This window comes from Staurois parvus, unplaced genomic scaffold, assembly GCF_062004578.1.
Source record: "Staurois parvus isolate SC_StPar_1 unplaced genomic scaffold, SC_StPar_1.0 ptg000175l, whole genome shotgun sequence".
NCBI lineage: Eukaryota > Metazoa > Chordata > Amphibia > Anura > Ranidae > Staurois > Staurois parvus.
Window position 1 is genome coordinate 8,429,465 of NW_028317971.1, and position 27,466 is coordinate 8,456,930.

Consider the following 27,466-nt stretch of genomic DNA (forward strand, 5'->3'; position numbering starts at 1 on the left):
TAATGGATAGCCGAAACGCAGAAAAAAAACCTGTCTAGCACACTAATCCATCCCTACTCTAAGTTTTGGCTGGACGTACTATACAATTACAACAATTCTTCCGGTTGGCTGTTCTTGGTGCTCACCTAGGAGCATTTATTACTCTATTGGAAATTGGATTTTGGTATAACTTAGGAACTCTCTCTTGAACTTTCTCACTTGTGATTTGCAAAATCCTTCTTTGCAGAACTGGAAAAGTAGACCTGAAACTATGCATACAAAAATGGATTGAATTTTAAATACTTTCTTGCTATAGTATAGGCAAACGCCACCCATTCTGATCCATGGTATGTGTGTACAAGGATCCATGCAAGAGAAAAACGCTCTTTCTAGTCAGGATTTTTCTACAATCCTCATCTAAGATTTATTTATTTTTTTTTTTGTATAAATATTTTATTAGGTTTTTCTGTTTGAAATCGTACATACAGTAAAAACATACTTTCTTGTAATTCAGTTCTATTATTGACCAATATATAAACAAAACTAATTTTTTTTTCCCTCCCCATACTCAACCCTGCCACCCCCCCCCCCCCCCCCTCCTTTCCCTCTCCTTTCCCTCTCCTTTGCCACTCTACATCCTTCATCTCTTGGAAGTCCTAAGGATTTCATCTTCTTTCAGGTATTTTAACTCTAATTCTCTAAGTTCTACAAATTGACTTGATCTCTTAAAATCCTCCCATTTTTCCCATCTTTTACGAAAGCTCTCCATTCTATCTTCATCTATATGATAATGTTCCTCCATTTTATATATCTGGTCCACCTTTTCTACCCAATCTTTTATTTTTGGTGCCTCCTTTTTCCTTCCAGAATCTGGGTATCAAACCTTTTGCTGCATTTATAAAATACAGCAAACAAGAATTTTTATATTTTTATACTGTAAGCTCAGTGCCACAAAAAAGACAGACTCCTGGGTCTTTTGGGATTTTAATCTCAGTTATGTTCTGCCTCTGGTGAATTACTCCCTCCCAATATTCCTGAATTGTAGAACATTCCCACCAGATGTGTCCCATTGTGCCCCTTTCCCCACATCCACGCCAACACAAAGGTGAATTTTCTCTACATTGTCTATGTGCTATACTCAGTGTAATATACCACCTCGCCAAACATTTATAATTCATTTCCACCTCCTTCATATTTACATTCCCATGTGTTAATCTATAAATCTTCTTTTGCTTTTCCTCATCTGTTATTACTCCCAATTCCCTTTCCCATTTCTTCATATATGGAGGGATCGTGACCGTTGTCAATCTAGTGCAAATTTGATATATTATAGAAGTCCCATGTTTCCCCTCTCCACGTGTATTAAGTAAATGTTCAAATGGATTCCATTCATCTTTTGTTCTTGGAGGCCTGGGGAGCTTTGCTATGAAATGTTTTAATTGAAAGTAGCACCACTCATCCAATCTAGTGAACAACTCATTCTTATTTTTCAATTCAAAAAATGGACAAATTTCTTCATCCTTCATTATATCTCTTAATTGTGCATCTTCCTTTTTTATCCACTTCCCTTCAATATTTTCATTCCCTGGCGGGAATAAATCTGTGTCCACTATGGGCATCAACTTGGAGTTAAATTCCCATCTCATTTGTTTGTGCACTGTATCACAAATTTTGAATACATTTCGTTTATATATACTTGTACTATCTACCAATCCACGATACTGAGGTGGTAACCATATTATTCTACTCAATTGTGTCTTACTTGGTGTATTTTCAGTTTTTATGCAACTTTTCCCACGTGCGTTATGTGTCCAATCAAAAATTTGTGCTAACATTACTGAATTATAATATCTTTTAAAATCTGGTACACCCAGTCCTCCATTCTCTTCATCTCTACTTAGAACTTCATAACTTATTTTAGGTTTTTTATTCCCCCAAATATACCTTGTTAACATTTTTTTAATTATTCTTAAATACATTCCTGGAAGCTTTATAGGCATATGAAATTTATACAAAATTTTGGGAACAATTACCATTTTTAGCAAATGTATTCGCCCTATTCATGATAGAACTCCTATCCCTAGTTTCCATATTTCATCCTTGAGCTCATTTATTAATGGGATATAGTTTTGCTCTATATAAGTCCTTTGAGGATACAGTTAGATTTCTTTCAATAAAAGGGGAATTTTTTATTTTTGTAAATTTTTTTCTTTTTTCTCTTTTATTTCGAAGGTTTATATTTAAGATCTCCATTTTAGTTGAATTAATTTTTAAATTTGACATCTCCCCATATTCTTTCAGTGTTTTCATTAGGTTAGGCAATGTTATCCTAGGTTTAACCACATAAAACAGTATATCATCCGCTTAGGCTGCTACTTTATGCTCTGTCTCCCCTATCAAAATTCCTTTTATATTTGTTTTTCCTTATTGTTGCTAGGTGAGATTCCAGGGACAGGACAAATGGCAATGGTGACAGTGGGCATCCCTATTGTCACGATATAAGGTCAGGTTCAGAGACCAGTTGCTATAGCAGTAAAAGGCTTACCTGAAACCAGCAGTATAGGTACACCAGCGGATCCCCCTGGGAATGACGCAGGCTCACCTGAGGTGCGCGGTCTAAGTATTAACCGGTATTCACCAGAGCTCCTAATGGTGGAGATGGATTGGGCTGCGTGTTAATACCAGGTCGCAGATCTCAGGATCACCCCACCAGGGAATGAGCAGACTGGGAACCAATAGCGGATCAACAGGTTAGGGATCAGACGAAAGCAGAGTCAGTCACAAGCCAAGGGTCGGTCACAAATGGTAGCAGATCAATCGTAGTACGTTAGGATGAGACGAAATCGTGGTCAGGAACAAGCCAAAGGTCAGTAGCAGAGGTGTAGACAGCAGCAGGAACAGTAGCGGGATATTGGCTGGAAAGGCACAATAATCTGGCAAGGAGGAAGTGCATGGACATGGCTTTTATAAGGAAGTTCATGGGAGGAGCAAGGAGTTCAAGGTTCACGAGTAATCAAGGCACAAGGCAGGATTATCCAAGAATTGTCAAGGGAGCTGTCCAGCATTCCAGATAGCTCAGTGAGAAGAAACATTGCCTCTCACTGCAGAAGGACCAGGTTCGATCCCAGGCTCTGACACCTATTGTGTCCCATTTATGCATCCTAAAGTACTCTTGATAGCTCTCCATTGACATTTTATTGCTGCAGAGGGTTGACTATATAGTTTCCTTATCCATTCTCTCAATCTGGGGCCTATCCCCAAAACTTCCAGTGTATCCAGCATATATCCCCAATCTAATCTATCAAAAGCCTTTTCAGCATCAACCGACAGTAACAAAGTGGGAACTTTTTTCTTTCTTACTTTTTTGTATCAGAAGCAAAGATCTTAATCCGTTTTCTCTATCCCAGGACAAAACTCACCTGATCTATATGAATCCATTCCGGCATTAGGTCTTTCATCCTATTTGCCAGAACTTTTGCATATAGTTTAGTATCCATGTTCAATAGGGATATCGGTCTATAACAAGAGCACTGAGTATCATCTTTTCCTTCCTTCTGTATAATTATAATATGAGCTTGTAAGGATTCCTCCCTCATTTCCATCTCTCCCTCCAATGCATTTATACCTCAATTTGGGTATTAATTGATCTTTATATTTTTTATAATATCCCACGGTGTACTCATCAGGTCGTGGACTTTTCCCTGCTTTAGTACTTTTCAATGCTACTTGAATTTCTTCCTTTTCAAGGGATATTAACTGTTCTTCTCTAAATTTCAGTAAACCCGCCTTTTTTAGATATGCCTGTCCTTCCTTTTTTTTTTTAAGTTCTTCTTCTTTTATGGGCCCATAGGGAGTGATATTCTATAATTTACTATAGTATTCTTTAAATACTTTTGCAATACCCTTAGTTGAATACGTTTAGTTCTCCTTTATTATCTCTTATTTTCTCTATATAGTTCTTAATTTCTTTTTTCTCTGAGCCCTCATTAAATATTTTCCTGGTCTATCTCCCCATCGATATCTCTCACTTGTCATGTTATTAAACACACTCCTCCTTTTCTTCCTCCAATAAATTTAGTTCTTGTTTATTACGCTCTGCTTAATCTCTTTTGGGTTTTTTCGTGTACCTGTTCTAATTCACATAATTATCTAAGAAGCATGTTTATTTTTTCTCTTCCTTTTTTTTTTTTCTTCCCCCCCCCCAATCGCTATCAAGATTCCTCTAATATATGCCTTATCAGCTTCTCACACCATTGCTACTGACACTTATTCAGTCTCATTTCTTTCAAAATATTGCTCAATTTCTTTTTTAATCTTCTGTTCGGTCTCATAATCCTGAAGTGTCATTTTAATTTCCATGTATTTTCTTTATTTTGCTCTTTACCCCATAATAACTTCATTGTGACAGGTGCATGGTCCGATATTGTTATAGGTTCCATATTTACTTTAACCAAAGACTCCATGAGTCTATGATCCAACAATATATAATCCAATCTTGAATACATCTCACGTGCATGAGAGTAGAATGTGTAATCTCTGTCCTTCAGATGTTTAATTCTCTATATATCTACCAATTGGCACTGGTGTAACTTTTTCCTCAAAGATTTCAAGTACTTACTACCATCTCTCTGCACAGGTGATGTATCTATCTGAGGGTCCATGCAAAAATTTAAATCTCCTGCCACAATTAGTTTACCTTTTTTAAAATCCAGTAGTTTCCTCGGAGTATTTTTTAGATAAACCTCAGGTTTTTTTATTGGGGCAGTAGATATTTGCCAATGTATATTCTGTTTCCTGCAATTTCCCCTTTAAGAACCGGAATCTCCCCTCCAGATCCTCTATCTTTTCTTCCAACTTAAACCTTATATTTTTCGCAAAACCTATTGCAACACCCTTAGCACGTTTCATTGGGGAATCTGCATAAAACCAGGTTGGCTAGTACCTAGATTGTAACTTTACTTTTGTTTCTTGCACTAAATGTGTTTCCTGTACAAACACCACTGCAGAAAATCGTTGTTGTATTTCTTTGAAGATCTTAAATCTTTTCCCTGGGTTATTTAACCCCTTAACATTATAAGTCACAAAATTAACCTCCATTTTTACCATGGTTTTTCCATTCCTTCCCTAGGATTCTTCCTGACTAGTCTACCTCCATCTTTCTCGTAGAGCCCAAAACTTTCTCGTAGAGCCCAAAACTATCTCCTACCTCCCTACTCTCGTCCCTCCCCATCCCTTTTTTTATGCTTTTAGTTTGCCTACGAATCATTTGTGGTCCTAATCCCACCTTTGATTTAACCTCAAGGTGGAGCTCTGATCATGCACACCTTTCCAGTTTGCATATCCCATCCCCTATGTCCCGCCATATTTTAGGAACTCTATAACCGGGAGAAAGGCGAAGGAGGAGAGAAGAAAAAAAAATTTGTATCACTCCCTCCCACCAAAATAGAAGGGGGGGAGAGAGAGAGAAAAAAAAAAAACACACCTCCACTCCTCCTTCTCCCTCTCAACCATTATTATTTCTACTCTCTATTCCCCCTTTGGGCTGCCTGCCACCTCTCTTTTTCCATATCCCACATCTCCCTTTCTCCTTCCTCCCTTCCAGGAATAACTATTTTCTGCAACTTAAGTCTCTCACAATAGTCTCTCAAATCTTCAGGAAACTTCAATCTTGCTGAATGACCGTTTTTCCATTCTATTAAACAAGCTGGGAATCCCCAACAATATCTAACGTTCTGCTTTCTCATTTGTTCTAGTAATGGCTTCAAGGTTCTCCTTCTAATTAATGTTTCCGCTGCTAAGTCAGCAAAAATCTGTATATTTACTTCACCATATTTTATTACTGCCCTTCCTTTTATCTTGATAGTAATGAAATTGTACAATTTACATCTCTCGGATTTCCCTTTCTGCCTTCTTGTTGGAGTCTTCCTATTCTATATACTCCATCAATTTTAAGAGGCTCTGTTGCAGATCTGTCCATTATTATATCCAACATTTTTTATATTGTTTCCTTCAAATCTTCTCCTTGAGGGATCTCTGGGAGACCTTGTATCCTTAGGTTGCGTCTTCTATCCCTGTTTTCCTGATCTTCCAATTTATATAGCAGATTTCTTTCTTTTCTCATTTCTGTCATGCGTTTTTGAGACCTTTATAACTTGGGCATGTTTATTTAATTTTTCTTCCGTCTCCTCCACCCTTGATAGTACCTGCCCCAAATCTTTATGAAGTTTCACCATTTTCTTGTTTTATGGATTTTTCTAATCCTTTAAACGTTTTTGCTATTTCTATTTTAGTGGGCAATTGTGAGCTCTTCTCTTGTTCTATGTTCTCCAGTGCCACTATTTTTTCTATATCTCTGTCTTCTATATTTTGGCTGATATTTATTTGCCATTCCCAGGGATAGTCTGGAGCACTATATTTTTTAATTGAGCTTGTTTGGGAGGCCTTTGGGCCTCCTCCTTTTTGTTGCTTTATTCTTCATATTATAACTTTTTTCTTTTTCTCTTTTCTGCCCTCTCTTCCCCTTTCCTTCCCTTTCCGGCACCCGCGTAGGTTGGAAGTTTAAAAAAAAAAAATTCCGTCTCTCCTGAGAAGTGTCCTTTTTTAAATCCTTCTTTCCCCCCCCCCCCCTTTTTTCTGAAAACCTCTGTTTTTAGGGTCCACAACTCTTTTGGGTCTTATCTATCTTAGGAGTCCTTGTTTCTCTTCTTTTTATAAGACCCCCTGAATGTAGCCCCCTGGATACCCCCCCCCCTCAATTTTATTGCTCAGTTCAATATCACTATCGCGTACGGTATTACCGTCCAGTACTCATGCCGCTCTCACCCTCTTAGCTCCTTTTTCCTCAACTCTGGGAGGCTTCCCGTATTCTCTCCTGGGAGGGGGGGGGGGGGTTGCTTGCTTCAGTGTTCCCTCCAGATTCCAATGGCTTTCAGGGGGGCTCCCACTGTGTGTGTCCAGTTGTCGGCATGTGAGAGGGGAAATCCACTGTCTCCTTCGCTCCTGCACGCCGGCCGGCTTCTCTCCTCTCCCAGTACTCCTTTGCGGCCGGTCACCTGACCATCGGAGTCCACTGAGCTCCTCTCCGGCTGTCAAGACACTCTGCTCTCCTGCACCTCGGCTCCATCACTCTCACCGCTCAGACCACCATGCCTGGGTCCTCAGGAGACATGCTCCACAGAAGGGTACCCTACCCTCACTTAGGTAGGTCCCTACTACACCGGCAATGGTAGCTCCTTTCTCTCTCCTTCCTGGCGGGACTATGGGTGCGCCTGGTGTCGGTAGATCTCACATTGATCTCCCACTCGGCGCCATGTTCAGGCTCCTCTTCTCCCACATAAAACTGTATATAGTTTTTTCATCTCCTAAGATTTCAATGCAGAGCTTGAGTTCAGCTTATAGACGGCATGGTGTATAGCATGTACAAGTGCTGTCATGGGGTTAACATCACTAGGAACATCTGCAGTTTTATGTACCGATACACTTTGGGCGACTACCACATTGTATAATGGACATAGAGGTGTGTGTGTGTGTGTGTGTGTGTGTGTGTGTGTGTGTGTGTGTGTGTTGTCCTTCTTCCTTTTTTTTTTAATTAACTGGAGATTGTCAAAGCTGCAACCCTGTACTAAATAAAAATACTATGATGCATATTTCTTTCTAATTTTTAGGTAGAAGAGAACCATCAAGCAGAAATCATTCTCTGTTGCTATAATGCCATTAATGTATATTACTACAAGTATGCTGTGGATGGACTTAATGTATTTTCAGTTAGTATCCTTTTCTTTTCTTGAATCGTCAAGGGAACCTGTGCTGTGACATATTGGTGCTGATGTTTCTTACTCATTTTTACAAATGCTAGTTGTTTTACTGTCCTGCATATCATCTGGCTTCAATACAGTGTTTCTCTAATTCAAAACTGCTAGGCAGCGAGTAGCCAGTTATTAAGCATCACTCACAATGCCAGTAATTAAGTAAAACACCTCTATATCTTTGTGAGTAATGCATTATAACTGGCTTTGCAGTACACACAAATCTATTTACTAAGCAGGGCACAAAAAGCCAGTTACAAAGCAAGGCACACAAAGCCAGTTGCAAAGCAGGGCACACAAAGCCAGCTATGAAGGAGTTTTGCGTAGTAAATGGCTTTGTGAGTAATGCTTAATAGCTGACTTTCTGAGTAACCCTTTATAAGTGGCTTTGTGATTAATGCTTTAGAATTGGCTTTGTGAGTAAGGCTTTGCAGTACACAGAGCCAGCTATAAAGCATTACTCAGTCAACTATTAAGTATTACTTACACTGGCTTTGAGTACTCCCTTTTATGTCAGGCTTTGAGAGTATTGCTTTATAACTGGCTTTGTAAGTACTCCTTTTATATATGGCTTTGTAATGCTTTATAACTGGCTTTGTAACCACTACTTTAGATGTTTTAAAGGGCACTACACTTTATAACATGGTTTGATAACTAGTTTCCAACCCCTGTTCTTAAATATTCGCTCCCTGTTCTAAGGCTACATTCGCATGAGCGCGTAGTCTTGATGCGAATGGCAGAGGGTAGGAATCTGCTTATTCCTACTACTGTTTTTGACACCTTTTATTGGCTAGCTGCATTGGCTTTTGAGTATTCTGAAGGTGCAGGAATTGAGGTGATCTGAGTTTTGCAGGTGCAGGAATTGAACATGATCTGAGATTTAAAGGAATTGGGGTAGTGTGAAGGTGCAGGAATTGGGCTTATTTTAAATCTGAAGGTGCTGAAATTGACTCTGATCTGAGGTCTGCAGGTGGAGGAATTGGGGCTGATCTGAGGTGTGAATGTGCTGGAATTGGGGTGACATGGGGTACAATGAGTGTTATTCGGCTTGGTTCACACTAGCCTAAGCTCTGAAAAGTGATCTGCAGTAAACTGCTTTTCAGTGTGCGGCTAAGCGGCTGGAGACCACATGGCAGTTTATAATGGTGCTAATGGGGTAAATTGGAAGAATGGTTTGTATTGAGTGAGAGGAGGTCTATGCTTACTGGTGTCTTCCGTACTAACAAATTCTTTTGTAATGGGGCTTGGCTCATGATTGTGTCATGGTGCTATTGACTTGAATGGAATTGAGTTTGATAGTCATGTTGACGTGCCATGATCAATTTTCTGTGGCTGAAGGAGGCATGTGAACCACCTCCTTCAGCTGTATTTTAGACATTAGATGGGTGGCCAGGGGTCAGTAAAATTGGGGCTCAGCCCCTCTGTAGAGCCTGACAGACTAACCTCTTTAGTAATCAGTCACTGAGGCCTAACTCCATATTTACTATTTGCATCATTAAGAGATGTTCCTGCTGGGAGCACTGTGTAAACTGTATGGAGCATCACCTATGTACAGTATGCAGCGCTGTGTTCTGGCAGCAGGATGGGGACTTTCTACTCAAAAAAATTCAGGTTGGGCGCTGCTCAGCCATTCACAGGAAGCCTTGTATTTTATCAACAAATACAAGGCTTCCTCTAATTGACTGAAGTGGTAGGAAAACATCACTCTCTACCCTTCAGCTTTGTATGTGTTGATAAATGACAAAGCTTCCTGTGAATCGGTGTGATGTGGCCTTCAGCCACCCTTATTTGTTTGCTGCCACCAGTAGAGTTCTGCCTAAACGCAATTTGCATATGTTAGGCAGTATGACATATTCCTGACCCTTGCATTATTTGTTATTATACAATAGATGCTGGTTGCTCAGCAGTCACTGTTAATGAAATTCTTCTGTAGAGTTTCATATTTTACAGATCAATGTGCTGAAGTTTGTACATGTCTGTTAGACTCTCGCTTGTAGCACAGTAATTAAGGCGCATTTGAGTACAACAAGGACTGACATATGTTGCGGTGTACACCTGGAATAGGGTCAAGTTGTTTTTTTTTTTTTTTTTTTTTTTTAAGCCCCTCTCATTATTAGCGCAGTTTTCCACACCCACAATTTGTCACATCGTGGCAGACCTGCTGTCAAATTATTGTTCCCTAGGTGCCCAAGGCTGGATCCCCATCCTCAGGAAAAACAATCTACGGCCCTGCTGATCCTATCTCCTCTTAAGCACCACTTCTCCAAGGAAAATAAGTATAAGTTTGTTGTTGTTCCTCATAACTGAAATTATCCAGCCCCTTTTTATTAGCTTTGTTGCCCTTCTCTGGACTCTGTCCAGCTAAAGGACATCCTTCCTCAGGCTTGGTGACCAAAACTAGTTGGCATACTCAAGATGTGGCTGAACCAAGGTTTTGTAACCGCTTGCCTACTGGGCACTTTTACCCTCTTCCTGGCCAGGCCAATTTTCAGCTTTTAGTGCTGTCACAACACTGGACCCATATAAAGTTATAATTTTTTTTCACACCAATAGAGCTTTCTTTTGGTGGTATTTAATAACCATTGGGTGTTTTAATTTTTGCCAAACCAATAAAAGGCCAAATTTGGGAAAACAAAAAAAGTTTTTTCTTAGTTTGTCTTATAACATTTTGCAAATGGGTAATTTTTCTCCACTGATGTGTGTTGAGGAGGCACTGATGAGGCTGCACTGATATGTGGCAAAGATGGACATGGAGGCACTGACTGCCACAGATTGGCATCACTGACAGGCACAAATTGGCAGCACTGATGGGCACTTTTAGGGGCCCACTGATAATCGGGGCACTGATGATTAGCGCCCTGATCATCAGTGTAGATGTCTACTTTCACACTTGCCGGTTATTGGAAGTACTTTTCTCACGGTTTGATTGGCCCTTTACTGTGTCATGTTATCAGCTGTGTCCAAAGGACACAGCAACCACAGAGAGTGCCGGGTGCATGCTGCTGGTGGGTGCGCGGTTCTGAGATAATGTCATGTGACATCCTCCCAGAACTGGACTGTGCTGTAGCCTTCATTCGGCTATAATGTGGTCAACAACTGGTTAAGGTGGTAGAAATCTAGTTCTGCCTGTTGAATAAATACCCTTTTTAACCTATGCTAATAGTCCGCTAGCCTTGCTTACTGTAGCTTGGCATTGCATGCTATTGCTGAATCTGAAATAAAATACAAAAATCCCCCTGCGCTCCACAGAACCTAGTGAGTAAGCTGCTATCACCTGTTCTTTATACCGCAAGATGTGTGAAATCAAATCATATAAGTGGTGAAGCGCTCAACTTATAATTACCTAGTGAATACACAAATCATATAAATACAAATAATTATAAATAATTATAAACTAGTGCAATATCTTCATACACATAACGAATATATATCCCTGGTGATATAGTGAATACTTATATCTTTTAAACTGTGCAGAAAGTGAAAAAATACAATAATTAAATAAATAGTGATGCCACACTGTGAAATTAATGGCAAAAGTGTTCAAAATAATGTCACTCCATGCTGCAAATAGTGCTTTTCGTGTAAATCTTGACGTGACTCCCCTCAATAGCAGAAATGCCCCCTCACCTTCCACATTCGACCCTTGCGGGTCACAGAGCCTTTTTATATATATCTTTCTGTTTGATGTTCTCCACTGCCTCCACCGACCTTAATCCACCTCCAGGCAGTAAGTACCTCTCCAATTACTCCCCTCATGCACCGAACTTTGCCAGGTAAACCTCTCCTCCACTGCCACCTCCGACCAAGTTCCTCCTCTAGGCAGTAAATATCATCCAATACCCCTCACACAATGGACTCAGGCTCAGAGTGATTCATGTAAAACGATAAAACAGACCTCCATAGTGTAACATCGCTTTATTAAACCAATCCAATATAATTGAATATTGCACTCACATGTCCTCACGATTTTACAAGCAGTTTCCCATATGCTATGGGTGTATACAGGAGTCCCAAGATGGCGTCCGAACCCGGAACCGGAAGTACGTCACCCCTACGTCGACGCGTTGCGCCACTGTCACGTGGCTTCTTCAGGATACCGTATTGGATGGCCGCACTTCCTTTTAACTCCTCTACACAATCTACAAGGGGCGTGTACAATACCTCCATTTTCATGGAGCCCATTATACAAGGACAGCCGCGATCTGCCGCTGATTCCCCTAATTCCAAACTCTAAAAGGGCATAACGAATTACCCATATATACAAAAACTACATGGGGCATATATATTCTCTCGTGGGACCCCCTGTATATAGGACAATTAGCTAATAAATATAAACAACACCCCATAAAAACCTTTTATTACACTACATAGGTAAGTATATTAAACCCAAAAACAACCCCCATAAGTTCAATATTGTAATTAACATAAAACCCAATAAAAATCAGGGGATAAATCTACTCTTAATATCTCCCCTCCCACCTAGACACATCCATAGATATATCTAAATTCGTGTATATATATACACAAATATGCAAATATACACCAAAAATATTTCCATAAAAATTATAAAAATATATATAAAATTATAAAAAATGTATATACCCATATACATAAAACACCATTCCATAAGTAAATTTATTATTGTAATGGATTCCAATTATTTTGTATTATAATTAATTTGAAGAAATATTGCAAATATTAAAAACCATGTTCTAAACTACTTCTAAAAAATTCTAAAAACTTTAAAAGAGCTCCTGTATAGTACCCATACCACATGTTCACAGGAATGGAATCATATATAATATACAACCTAAACCAAATATTCTTAAAAATCATCTTAAAAATCATTAATGAAGCAATTAAGATCAAATTCAATGTTTAAGCCTCTAGGTGTCAGCGTTTGCATAAGGAAAATCCATTTGGACTCCGCCTGACTAATTGTTCTCACTTTGTGGCTCCCTCTCCAGTGCTTTTTATAACGTTCTACTCCCCAGAATTTCAAGCCCGAAATTCTGGGGAGTAGAACGTTATAAAAAGCACTGGAGAGGGAGCCACAAAGTGAGAACAATTAGTCAGGCGGAGTCCAAATGGATTTTCCTTATGCAAACGCTGACACCTAGAGGCTTAAACATTGAATTTGATCTTAATTGCTTCATTAATGATTTTTAAGATGATTTTTAAGAATATTTGGTTTAGGTTGTATATTATATATGATTCCATTCCTGTGAACATGTGGTATGGGTACTATACAGGAGCTCTTTTACAGTTTTTAGAATTTTTTAGAAGTAGTTTAGAACATGGTTTTTAATATTTGCAATATTTCTTCAAATTAATTATAATACAAAATAATTGGAATCCATTACAATAATAAATTTACTTATGGAATGGTGTTTTATGTATATGGGTATATACATTTTTTATAATTTTATATATATTTTTATAATTTTTATGGAAATATTTTTGGTGTATATTTGCATATTTGTGTATATATATACACGAATTTAGATATATCTATGGATGTGTCTAGGTGGGAGGGGAAATATTAAGAGTAGATTTATCCCCTGATTTTTATTGGGTTTTATGTTAATTACAATATTGAACTTATGGGGGTTGTTTTTGGGTTTAATATACTTACCTATGTAGTGTAATAAAAGGTTTTTATGGGGTGTTGTTTATATTTATTAGCTAATTGTCCTATATACAGGGGGTCCCACGAGAGAATATATATGCCCCATGTAGTTTTTGTATATATGGGTAATTCGTTATGCCCTTTTAGAGTTTGGAATTAGGGGAATCAGCGGCAGATCGCGGCTGTCCTTGTATAATGGGCTCCATGAAAATGGAGGTATTGTACACGCCCCTTGTAGATTGTGTAGAGGAGTTAAAAGGAAGTGCGGCCATCCAATACGGTATCCTGAAGAAGCCACGTGACAGTGGCGCAACGCGTCGACGTAGGGGTGACGTACTTCCGGTTCCGGGTTCGGACGCCATCTTGGGACTCCTGTATACACCCATAGCATATGGGAAACTGCTTGTAAAATCGTGAGGACATGTGAGTGCAATATTCAATTATATTGGATTGGTTTAATAAAGCGATGTTACACTATGGAGGTCTGTTTTATCGTTTTACATGAATCACTCTGAGCCTGAGTCCATTGTGTGAGGGGTATTGGATGATATTTACTGCCTAGAGGAGGAACTTGGTCGGAGGTGGCAGTGGAGGAGAGGTTTACCTGGCAAAGTTCGGTGCATGAGGGGAGTAATTGGAGAGGTACTTACTGCCTGGAGGTGGATTAAGGTCGGTGGAGGCAGTGGAGAACATCAAACAGAAAGATATATATAAAAAGGCTCTGTGACCCGCAAGGGTCGAATGTGGAAGGTGAGGGGGCATTTCTGCTATTGAGGGGAGTCACGTCAAGATTTACACGAAAAGCACTATTTGCAGCATGGAGTGACATTATTTTGAACACTTTTGCCATTAATTTCACAGTGTGGCATCACTATTTATTTAATTATTGTATTTTTTCACTTTCTGCACAGTTTAAAAGATATAAGTATTCACTATATCACCAGGGATATATATTCGTTATGTGTATGAAGATATTGCACTAGTTTATAATTATTTATAATTATTTGTATTTATTGCTGAATCTGGGCTCTACTAGGACTTCCAGATCCTTTTCCATTCTGTATTTTTTTCCCCCCCAGAGTTTCTCCCCCTAGTGAGTAAGTTGCACTCATATTTTTATCTCCCAAGTGCATTACTTTACATTTTTCACTGTTAAATCTCATCTGCCATGTAGCTGCCCACCCCTCTATTGTAATTAGGACTATTCTGTCCAGAGGTACATACAATATCCTCAATGCTAAAAGACCTCAATTTGTAAGTTTTTTTAAGCTTTTATGGGATACAATATCTAATGCTTTAGCAAAATCCAGATACATTATGTCCACAGGCCTTCCTCTCTCCAAATATTGTTCATCTTTTCATATATTGTTAATAGGTTTGCCTGGAAAAAACACACTTTCATAAATCCATGTTGGTTACTAATGATGCTATTTTCATAAGAAAAGTATTGGATATGGTCCTTTTTAATATTCAAATGGTTTACATACTATTGATGCTGGGCTGACTGGCCGTAGTTTTCAGGTATATTCCTGGCCCTTTTTAAATATTGGTGTAATGTTTGCTTTTCTCCATTTTGCCAGAACTATTCCAGTCAGTAAGCTGTCCTTTAAAAATTAGGAATAATGGTCTGCTATTTGCTATGACATGACCAAGTTCTTTGTGAACTCTCTGGTGCAAGCCAGCTGTTTCTGGTGATTTTATTCATTCTTTTTCTTGTGTGTTGTGGTTTTTTGTTTTTAATTTCTGTCAGCCACAAGGTTGCATTCAATACAGTGTTATTAACTTTACTGTCTTGTTTATTATACTCCTCCTTTTCATTCATACAAATTTAATGTATTTAGTACAGTGCCTTCCCCCTGTCACTTGTGACCGGCTTTAGCTGATGATCTTTTTATAGGGCCAATATGTTTTAACCTAGGTTTTTTTTTTTTTTTTTTGTTACTATTACGTTAAATAAAAGCCTCCCCCCTTACATTGTTTGTTTCTTTATCTTACATCACGGAGTAGGCTATTCATGAATATGTAGGTTATAGGCCACCTATAGGTGAATGGACACTGGCCGACCAATCAGAGATGAGGTCCTCACCTATATAACCCCTCCTATACAGGAGGTACTTCAGTTTCTGTAAGTGGATGGTCACAGAGTGTTGCTGTGCTCTTGGAGCATACCTGAAAGTCCAGAACGGTTCCATTAGAGAATCGGGGACTTTAATTGGGCCCATTCGGAAAGCTGTCAACCAAAATGGATGGTTCCCAAGCCTCGCTGGATAAGGAAAGGAATGAGTGGAGCCTGAGGATGAGCTGGAGGAAGGTCTGGCAGTAGAATTTCTGTCTGAGGCTTTGCAGCCTGAGCAGAAGCAAGCGGCCTCTGCCTCCCATCTCAGATGTTTTTAGTCCAGCACCTCACTGATATGGTAAGGTCTGGATTTGAGCTACCTCTGATAGAAACCCGAGGATACTACTTCTTCCCTAGGCTCTTTGAAGTTTTCCAGAGTACTCAGGCCTGTTCCAGTGCATCCTGTTCTGGAGCAAATTATGTATGCTGACTGGGATCACCCAGACAGGGTTTTTGTTTCACCAAAGAGGGTTTTCTTTCTTGTACCCCATGGAACAAACGTTTAAGAAATGGGGGTTGCTTGAAGTGGATGCTGCTGTTTCATCCCTGAATAAATCTTTAACGTATCCTGTGGATATTGTACAAGTTTTCAAGGACCCAGAGGATAAGAAGCTGGAGTATCTCCTTAAGGCCTCCTTCTCCCTGGCAGGTTCTGCCGCACAGCCAGCTGTGGCAGCTATTGGCATTTGCCAGATTCTTTCTGACCATGTCACGCCGAGGATTGGGTGGCTTTGTTTCTGGTTGATGCTCTTAAGGACTCCATTCAGCAAATTTCTCACTTGCCCTCTTATCAGTGCACATGCACAGAGTTTTTTTAAGGTGTCAGGGGCATTGGTTACTGGGCCCTCATCTACCAGGCAGTCATTTCGCGCCACACAGGTCCCAGCCTCCAGAGGTAGATCTTGGAATCGAAACCCAAGGAGGCACTGGGTGCAAAAGACGGATCCAAGGTCTGCCTCCTTATGAAGGGGTGCCCCCTTTAGTTCAGGTGGGGGAGGCTTTTGAATTTTGTGGCCACATGGAGGGCTCTAATCGACGACAAATGGGTCATTTCCATGATTTCCATGGGGTACAGGCTAGATTTTCGGGTATTTCCCTCTCCCCAGTTTCTAGGATCAAATGTACCAATAAATTCAGACAAAAGCGCTTTTCAGACATTCGATTGCCTATTTTTTTTTTTTATTTCAGGGTGTGATCAATCAGGTTCCAGCAGGCGAAAAATTTCAGGGTTTTACCTTTTTACAGTCCCAAAACCAAATGGGGATGTAAGGCCTAGTTTGGCTCTCAAAGGGCGTAAATGTCCGATGTTTTGTATGGAATTGGTTCAGTCAGTACTGCCCTCCCTACAAGAGGGGGATTTTTTGGCATCCATAGACATCGAGGACGCATACCTGCATGTACCGATATTCATTCCTCACCAAAGATTTTTGCGATATTTCAGTAGGAGCTCAGCATTTCCAGTTCATAGCACTACCATTTTGGCTGGCCACGGCTCCCAGAGTTTTCAAAAAAATTCTTTCTCCGGTGTTGCAGCTACTCAGAACTCGGGGAGTATCAGTAACAGGTTATCTAGATCTCTTGCTCAGAAATCGGTTGGTGCGGAATCTGAAGCAGGATGTGGTCCTCACGATGCAGATCCTGGAATAGCTGGGCTGAGCGCTCAAGCTCAATAAGTCGGCCCTGGAACCAGTGCAGAGCCTAGAGTATTTGGGGATGGTCCTAAACATGGTTCAGGCAAAGGTATTTCTGCCTCCAGGGAGAGATTTGCATTTTGAAGACCAAGAGTTATCCTTCAATTCGCCTCTATATGAGGTTGATGGGGAAGATGGTGTCCTAGTTCGAGGCTAAACCCTAAGCTCAATTCCACTCCAGACTGCTGCAAAGGTACATTCTGTCTGTTTGGAACAAAAAGATTTGGGCCCTGGATTACTGCATATCTGTCTCTAGAGGTGCAGCAGAGCTTGAATTGGTGGTTGATAACTCACAATTTGGAGAGTGGAAGATCCTTTCGGCCAGTGGTGTGGAATTTGGTAACCACCGATGCCAGCCTTTTAGTTTGGGGGGCCGTTCTGGAGGAGGCCAAAGTTCAGGAGACATGGTTGCCATGCAAAAGGGTTCTTCCCATTAATGTCCTGGAACTTTGAGCAGTGAGGCTGGCTCTGAGGTATTGGGCATCCAGGCTTCATGGTTGGCCTGTAAGGATTCAGTCCGACAATGCCACAGCAGTCCCATACATCAACCACCAGGGCAGTACCAGGTGTCGAGGTGCTCAGAAGGTTAAATACATTCTGACCTGGGCAGAGAGATATGTTCCAGGTCTGTCAGCAATGTTCATTCCAGGTGTGGAAAATTGGCAGGCGGTTTATTTGTCGTTGGCAGTTGATTCCATGGGCATTGGCTTTGCATCCTGATGTTTTCAAGGAAATCTGCCAGAAATGGGATTGCCCAGATGTAGATCTATTGACATCCAGGTTCAACAACAAGGTCTGTCTTTTTGTGTCCAGGGTAAGGAACCCTCGCGTATCGGTGGTAGACGCCTTCGTGATTCCTTGGAACCAGTTCTCACTGATATTTATGCCTTTCCTCTGATCCAGCTGCTGCCGCTTCTCTTACGCAGGATTCAGGAGGAGTCTATTCCGGTGATACTGATTGCTCCAGCCTGGCCTAGGAGTACCTAGTATGCAGACATAGTGAAGATGGCAGTAGGTGGGCCGTGCCGTATTAGCCAGTCCTGTTGTCTCAAGGTCCTATATTGCACCCAGCTTTACGGTCACTAAATTTTGACAGCATGGCTATTGAAATCCAGATCCTGAAGGATAGGGGAATGTTGGATTCTGTCATTCTCAGCATGTTGGGTGCTAAAAGAATTTTCCAGGAACATTTATTACAGAACCTGGAAGGCTTGCATTGCTTGGTGTGAGGTTCACAAATGGCACCCATGAAAGTATGTGATTTGGCAGGATTCTGTCGTTTCTTCAAACAGGGTTGCATAAGTATTTGGCTGTTGGTACCATTAAGGGCCAGGTTTCAGCATTAGCTAATTTTTTTTCCCAGATGCCCATTGCATTGCACTCTTTGGTCTGCACTTTTTTACAAGGAGTGATGCATATGGCTCCTCCTGTCAGGTTGCCTCTGTGTCCTTGGGACCTGAACTTTGTTTTGGGGCTGTTGCAAAAGCCACCATTTGAACTGATTGGAGAGATTCCACTGGTCCTGGTGACTCGTAAGGTGTTTTTTTTTTTTAGTGGCAATCACTTCTGCGAGAAGGGTGTCCAAGCTGGCCGCTCTATCTTGCAGAGAACCATTTATGGTTTTGCAACATAAGGTGGTGGTATGACCTCATCTGTGCTTTTTACCAAAGGTGGTTTCTAGCTTTCATCTCATTCAGGACAGTTCTGCCTTTATTATTTTCTAGGCCACAGTCAGCAAGAGAAAGATCTCTGCATACCTTGGATGTGGTACATGCTGTAAGTGTCTTCTTAAGGCAACAGCACAGGTCAGGAGGTCAGATGCTCTATTTGTGCAGATAGAGGGGCCTAGGAAGGTGCAAGCAGCATCCAAGGCAACAATTTCTCATTGGATCTGCTAATTGATCATTCAAGCCTATGGTTTGAAAGGTAAAATCCCACCCTTTTGGGTGAAGGCACACTCTTCCTGGAGTGTGGGGGCATCTTGGGCAATCCACCATCAGACGCCAGTGACTCAGGTTTGCAAGGCTACCAGGTTCTACCAGGTGGATGTCAGAGCCACAGAGGACTCTGCCTTTGGCCTCAGTGTTTTATGGGTGGCTAAGTAGATCCTAAAAAAATTATGGACGGGGGCTATCATAGTGTCACCCTCCCGTCAAATTTCTTATTGCTTTTGGACATCCCACGTAGTCATGAATAGCCTGCTCTGTCCCCCGTGATGTGCGATAAAGAAAACTGGATTGTTTCTACATGCTTACCTGTAAAAATCCATTTTGTGGAGTACATTATGGGACACAGAGGTCCCCACCCCTCTTTCTGGAATTTTTTCATTGCTTGCTTCATAAACTGAAGTACTTCCTGTATAGGAGGGGTTATATAGGGGAGAACCTCCTCTCTGATTGGTTTGCCAGTGTCCATTTACCTATAGGTGGCCTCTAACCCACATAGTCATGAATAGCCTGCTCTGTGTCCCATGATATACTCCAAGAAATGGATTTTACAGGTATGTATGTAGAAAAAAAAAATCAACATTTGTTTTCTTGACGTTTTCCTTGGACAGCTATGAAATTGGAACACTTTTAGGAGAGTGAAATCCCTAGCTCAGTCACAGCTCCCTTTCATTCCATCCAAGCCTCATGAGTTCTAGGCTGAGACACCCCTGGGGCACAGTGCAGGAGCACATACAGAGCATCCGTCAGACAGGAAAGAGGGGGTTGACAGCACCACAGGCTGATAAAGTTTTGGTTAGCTGCTGTCAATCGCCAGTGAGGAGAGTGGGGGGCTGAGTCGCAGCTCTGTGTCTTTATGGATGCACAGAGCAGCAGCTTGGGAACAAACATGCATCAGTGCCCCCAGAGCAAGTGGCTTGCTCTGGGGGCACTGTTTGAGGGGGGGTGCCAGGTATGCCGGCGGGGGACATGAGAAGGGGGGATCGGGGTAGCCCTCTGCAAAACTATTACACAGAGCTGGTAAGTATTACATGTTTGTTATATATTTAAAAAAAAATTAATACTGCTTTGTCACTGGCTGTTCCCTGAAGTAAGGGACATTTGTGCAGAGAAAACCACTTACCAGGACAGATAACAAAACCTGCAGGCAGCTGGGCAGGGTGTCAGATCCGCTGTGTCTGCAGATTCCTGTTTTTTAATTTTTATTTTAATTGTCTTAAATTTAAGGGTCATGCGACCTTTTTTTGGGTATGATCTGTTCCAGAAGTCAACTCCTAGCCCGGTTGACGTGCATGTGCAAGATTACAGAGCATTATAGGTTGGGCTCCATGTACACTGCTGCTGTTTGCTGGTGCAGCTGGGCACGTACACACGCATACACAGATGCATGTACATACACAGAAATACATACGCACAGACACATGTACACATACATAACACACATGTATGTACATACATACATACATACACACACACATGTATGTACGCACATACATACACACCCCCTATAAAAAGTTGTGGTACTTTGTTGTTCACTCACAGAGCCTGGTACTGCACTCTAGGGGGAGGCAGAGAGCACAGCACACACTCCTTTGCTTTCACTGCGCTCAGTTATTGAGCAGTCTGACGGTTCCCAGTGCCAATGACAGATCTGGCCTGAGCCTGCTCAGCAAGATGGCCCTGGGGGACACACTCCCCCCCCCCCCCCCCCCCCCCCCCCACCCCACCATAATTTCCACTCGCCATTGGCGAGCAGGCAAGTGGAAATTTCAAGGCCTGCTCTAGTATATGCATTTCTTGATGCAATTCTATATTTTTACATACACATGTTGATATCTTGTCTATAACCAAACATCTTATAGTCGTTAACAATTTTATTTGGATAGACAGATTCCTGTGTGGTGTTTTTTTTTTTTTTTTTCCCATAATACTATTTGACAAAAGGGCATTTGTCATTAGAATGAAAATGGCAGTTGCTTTTGGTTGCAGTTTGCTTTGAATCACTGGCTGAAAGCAGGTATGCAGTTTATAGATTAATGAATAACTTTTTTTTTTTTGTCACAATACCGTTCAAGACAAGAAATTTAGGAGGGCCCTGGTTATGTGAGCTTACAATCTAAAAGAAACGGGTAAATGATACAAAAGTGTAATAATGGTGTGAAGCTAGGTTGATGGAGAAAGTAAAATTGTAGTTGTCAAGTAGAGGCTTCCCTGAAGAGATGGGTTTTCAGGGTTGGCAAGGCAACTGGCTTTTTTAGAAGGTGATTGGCAGTGGCATCCTACATACTTCTCTCATAACAGGTGCGTGTATTAAAGATTTGGAATATTAAAAGCCTGAGCAAAGTAATACGTTATCAACAGGCAGACACCATAAGATAAATTTAATTGTTGTGGGAATTGCTAGGGCTTTGGTTTCCTGGATAGTGCAAAACAATCTCCTTAACCAGCTCTTACAGACCTAATTGTGTTGGTGATTGTGTCACTGGTTCTTGGATATGTTGACATCCACAATTATTACGCCAGTTCACCTGTGAAATTTACGCTCTCTCTGATCTCCATAATGCCACTTTCTTACTATATTGGAATGGCAATTGCAAGGTAAGGGCTTAATACATTTTAGCTATTACTTTGTGTATCATAAAGCAACAATTGAGTCATGGGAGAAACATCCAGACAAAATGTGAAATACATGTGTCACTGTGGTTTTCATTTAGTGCTATTGATAAAATAGTTGCAAAAACAAAACCAATTCAGCACGGGTTCCAAATTAGGTTGGCCATAGATGGCTCAAACTCCATCTATGTGCAGGCTGGTTGTACAGAAGTCTATCTCTAGATTGGACTTCTGTACAACCAACCTGTTAGAAAATGTTCACTCTATCAGTGCCATTGGCACTGCTTGATGTATTCTGATGGGGGTTGAACTCTTCCCGCTGCCAGAACACAATAGCTCCGTGGAACTCCCTCATCTACATCAAATGTGTGGATGGTGGAATCAAGTAATTTTCCTTCTTTCAACCTGCTGGTTGAATTAAAGAAAATAAATCCTGTACAGTCTGCCTTGACACTTGGTCTTTTGTGTTGGAATGATTCGGGGTCTGATAAGGTTAGTATAGCATTGTTCTGTTTTTAAGGTAACATTTGGAATTTTAGGGGTGAATGGGGGGGGTGTTAGGTTTGGGGCAAGTATTTGGCTTTAGTCTTAGGTTAAGTGTTGAAGCAGAAATCTAGTTTTACCTTCACTCTTGCACAGTTGTACAGGCTCTTCTGCTGTACTGAAAGTGCTTACTCTGATTTCACTGCACATTGTAGGTTGCTAATTGTGGGCATTAGAAGCTACAGCAAGTCTAATAGAGCCAACCAGTCTTCCTGGCTGGAGGACGTCCACTGTAATCTAGCACTTTCTCCTCAGCCTGACTGTTGCTGGCCTACCCATTTCATTCCTCATATTTCGATTATTTCCATCATGGAGGCTCAGCATCACATGCGGGCATTACCCAGAGTGATCTCCATGCAAATACATTAATGGAATGACACCCAGCCATTTAGGGCATTTTTGATATTTGAATTACTCCTCACAAGAGGAAGCCAATTGCTTTAATTTAGGCTAAGTACCGAGGCAAGGTGCTTTTTGATGTTTAGAAAGCTATGTATGGCACTTTTAATGTGCCCCCCCCCACCCCCAAACACCCACCAGCCATAATCTGCCTGCATTGCATTATGTTTGTGTCATCCGTGTCCATTCAATGCTCCGTTTAAAGATGAGAGCTTTCCAGACCCATATTAGATATATAGGTAGCAGGATTAACGCAAACTTGCATCCATACACGTAAGGCTACTTTAGATCCCTCGTGTTTAAGGTCCTGAAAACCAGAAAAGAATGCAGAAAAATGTTTTCTTTTACCTGGAAAGACTTGAAGGTAAGGGGACACGCTTTTACATTCGCCTGCCCATAGACGTGCATGAAGCTTACGAACAGATCTGCCTGAAAAACAGACTTGATCAGCAGTCCTATTTGAAAGGGGTCTTTTAGGTTTTTTGTGTTTGTTTTTTTTTATTAAGTTTTAGGATTCAAGGAAGGTCAAGTGTTTGGTCATCTGAGGCAATATGTGGTTGTTATTCCCCCTTATGCAATGATCCCCAACTGTGTTTTTACTTTTTCTCTCAAAAGATCCCAAGACTTGGCTTCAAGGTAAGGTGCTGATAGAAATGGTTTTACTGCTGTGCTTCTGAAAATGCTAGTTGCTTGGCTGACTTTGGCCACAGAGACAGGCCAAAATTGCAGAGCAGATATTTTAACTTCAGACTGGCTTTGCTTGTTGCAGGTCAGTGACTGAGGGTATTGAGGTCAGCAGCAATATTTTAGGAGGTCAATAGTAGTCTACATATTTGCCCTCCAATGTAGGTTTACTTTACTTTTTATCATATTCCTTTTTTTTTTTTTTTTTTTTTAGTTTTTATTTATTTTTTTGCAGCAGTAAAATTGGTTCTTCGAAAATTATTGGATCACATCTGCCAGGCGCTGTGCTGTCTATGTTCTCTAGATACATTTACATAACTTGTTTCCTTTTTATTTTTCTTGTCATTTTATGGCATCATATAGTATATCTGCTCAAAGCAACTTTGCACTGGGAGCTGTGGTGAATGCTACTTTTGGCTCAATCATTGAACTGACTTTCTACATCACAGCACTGATTAAGGGGGCTCGAGAAGATAACAAGTGCTATGAAGAGGTGGTAAAGTCTGCTCTGACCGGCACATTACTGGGGTGTGTCCTCTTTGTTCCTGTGAGTCTATAACATGTCTTTGAATAGTTTTTTTTAATATTGCAGAATTTGTCATCCTGCCTTGGTGCATTGCTTTAATGTAAATTAAGCAGCATCAAACAAAAAACCAAGAATGAAATATATTGCAGCATACCAATCATTAGATGTGATGGCTACATCAGTTTTCTCTTTTAAGCTTTTTTTTCCCCCTCTGTTTTCACCTAGTGAAACACACCTCCTTTATTATACAGACATCACACTGGATGAATGAGCACAGGGGGCAGATTTAGACAGCAGCATTGTCAGTTGAGGGGAGGGGGTGTTTAGATTTACTAGCATATTTAAATACAGTAACAAATTGAAGCTGAACTCCAGTTAATACTTTAGAATCAGTTAAAGTGTTTTTTTTTTTCCTTTGAGGATAAGGTTTTTACATAAATCTGAACATTTTAAGAACCTCCACCAGTGTTAAATGGTATGTCTCATCCCTGTAACTGCATGAGAGCTTTTCTGTTGAAAACAGACTTATTGACTGGATCACCAGATGAAAATAGAAGAGAGCCTAAAAAAAGGAAACTAATGAAACTATCATCTAAGATCGGTAAGCTGAAATATGTTTGCTTTTGTGTTTTAATACTGCTTTAACTACTTGGCATTCGGAAGGTTTTACCCCCTTCGTGACCAGGGCATTTTTGCTATTCAGCACTGTGCTACTCTAACTGGTAATTGCACGGTCATGCAACACTGTACGCAAATGAAATTTATATAATTTTTTTTTACACAAATATAGCTTTCTTTTGGTGGTATTTCACCATTGGGTTTTCATTTTTTATTATGTAAACTAAACACTTTTGGGGGAAAAAAGTGATGTTTTCTACTTTTATAAAGCATATCCAATAAAAAAAATCTTCATTTTAGGCCAAGATGTATTCTGCTACATGTCTTTGGTTAAAAAATAAAAATCCCAATAAGTGGCAAAATAATTGTTTTTTGTGTAAATTGTTGTGGTGTGTGTGTTTTTTTGTTTTTTTTTTTTTTGTTTTTTTTCCCTGTTTTTCTTATATAATGGTCTTTACGCAGCTATAGATACTATACTGTAATGGCTGTGATCAGTGACTTTTATAGTGGGAATGTGATAGTGTGGAAGACAATCTGGCAATAACAGACCCTCACTGGGAGGTACACTGACACCGCCAGTAACACCAATACAGTATCAGTGATAATACTGTGCATTGACACTGTACAAATTACACTGGCTGGTAAGGTGTTAACATCTAAGGCACATGTGTCAAACACAAGGCCCACGGGTCGAATCCGGTCCGCCAGGCCATTTCATATGGCCCTCACACCTATCCTGCAGCTGCAGTACCCCCTTCCCACCCACCTTGTTTCAGCAGTAGAAAGGCAGACAGAACGTCTCCACCAGATCCTGTGCTTCTCTGTGCATCCGGGGAGAGGCTTGTCTCAGCAGTCAGCAGCAGAGAGAACAGACCTCCTACAGACAATGCACCTCTGTGAAGCTGCAGCACCCCCTCGTATTCACCTCCCCTGGTCTCGGTATTCAGCAGTCTTCGGCAGCTGGCTCCAGCCCTCCTCTGAAGGTCCTCCTCCAGACCCTGCACTTTCTGTTTCCCAGCTTCTTCCCTGCAGCAGCACATGGTAAGGGGGGTGCATTGTGATGTAAGCGAGGGTACTCTTGACTCTGAACATCTAGTCCTATAGACACAATTGGCCCTTTGAGGGCAACCATAATGCTGATGTGGCCCACGATTAAATTGTTTGACACCCCTGATCTAGGGGCAGTCAAGGTGTTAACTGTGTGTGCCTAACAATGTGTAATGTGTGCTACTTTTACATTCTGCATGCCCCAAACCCGGAAGGAGTACATTGCTTACATGAATGTGATTGTGTCTGCACCTGCTGCTCGCTCGTAGTATATTGACTGTGAGCTGTCAGCAGATGGTTAAATCTCACCCATCTTCACCAGTCTGATGCTTCCTGTAGGCATTATGAGTAAGAACCAGATTTGCTAGAAAGCAGTAATATATCTATGCCTATAGCTACTCATATATTAGAGTTGTATATCCTCAAGAAATAAAAATAAAAAAAAAATCCAAATTGTGGACCTGTACACACATTTTAGATTATTTCTTAATTGTGCAGCACAGGACACAGGATTAGTTTTAGATGTGTGTTATACTTTTTAGGTGCTAATAGTACATATAGAACATTTAAACATTTTGTATAATAGTTTTTATTTATCCCAAATTTTGATTCATGTTAACACTTAGTTTACATGATAATGCTTAGTGTACATGATACTATAGCATGGGTATCATCCTTTAAAAAATTGCCTATGCAGGTAAGGGGTGCCTATAGATAAAAAAATAAACTGGGCAGATTTGAGTAAAGTTGGATAATGCCCTTGCCTTAGATGTAGCCCATTTACATACATCTTAAAGCCTGTCCAAATACTCCCAGACATGACGTCATCCCTTCCTGCTTTGTTGCCAAGACTGTGCTAAGGCACTTCCAGCTTTTACTGCTCACTCACATCTCAGGAATGAGCTCTCAAACCCTTGCACATGTGTGGTCCATTATCTTCTCCATTGCAGCATCGCTAATCTTAGAGCTACTGTACCAGATGAAAGGGCACACCTGAAAGAGGATGGGGATTGTCTTTAGCAATGTCCCAGCAACAAGGCAGGATGCAATGTTTCCATCTCTGGTAGTTTTTTTGACCTGGCTTCAGAAGGTCATGCAGGAAAAATAAAAACACTCAATTTTAAGAAAGCTAATTTTCCAAGGCTGAGAGCTGCTTTTCAAGACTTAGACTGGGAGGGAATATTGGCATCACTGAACACAACACAGAAATGGGAGTTCTTGAAAAAGACTATGTGAAAACACTGCAAAATATATTCCCATAGGCAACAAGTTTAAAGGCTAAAAATCAAATCTATGTGGCTTACTGCCAAAGTTTAAAAAAAAAAATATAGATAAGAAAAGAACTTTTATTAAATATAAAATTGAAGGAACACTATCCTCATTTAAACATTACAAAGAATATAACCGAATATGCAAAAAGGAAATAAAGGCCGAAACAATTGAAACCGAGCGACAGAATGCAAAAGATAGCAGGACCAACCCCCAAAAATTCTTCAAATATATTAATAGTAAAAAGGTATAGTCCGAACATGTAGGCCCTTGATAAAATAATCTAGAGTGGGTGACTGGGGAGAAAGAGAAGGGAAATTTTATTAAATACCTTCTTCAGCTCTGTGTATACAAAGGAGCATGGGGGAGCTCTTGTCCATAATAGGCATGATATTGACAGCTCCAGATGATCCAGATTGACTCCCAGTTGATATGATCCAAAAATATTTAGACAGAATAAAGGTGAATAAAGCACCTGGACTGGATGGCATACACCCACAGGTCCTTAAATAATTGAGCTCTGTTGTTTGAAAGCCATTGTTTCAAAATTTTAGGAACTCTGACTGGCATAGTACCTCCTGGATTAAGGCCAATGTGGTGC

The 27,466-nt window shown here is 40.6% G+C and overlaps 1 protein-coding gene across 1 annotated transcript in view; it reads left to right on the forward strand.

Moving 5' to 3' along the window:
• LOC149462408 (uncharacterized) overlaps nt 1-27,466 on the forward strand; it is a 138,507-nt gene that overhangs the window by 58,013 nt on the left and 53,028 nt on the right. Inside the window, exons 9-11 of the mRNA XM_089676913.1 lie at nt 7,644-7,746; nt 21,623-21,764; nt 23,769-23,952. Of these exons, the coding sequence (XP_089533039.1) occupies nt 7,644-7,746; nt 21,623-21,764; nt 23,769-23,952 (429 nt within the window). The remainder of the gene's footprint in view (nt 1-7,643; nt 7,747-21,622; nt 21,765-23,768; nt 23,953-27,466) is intronic.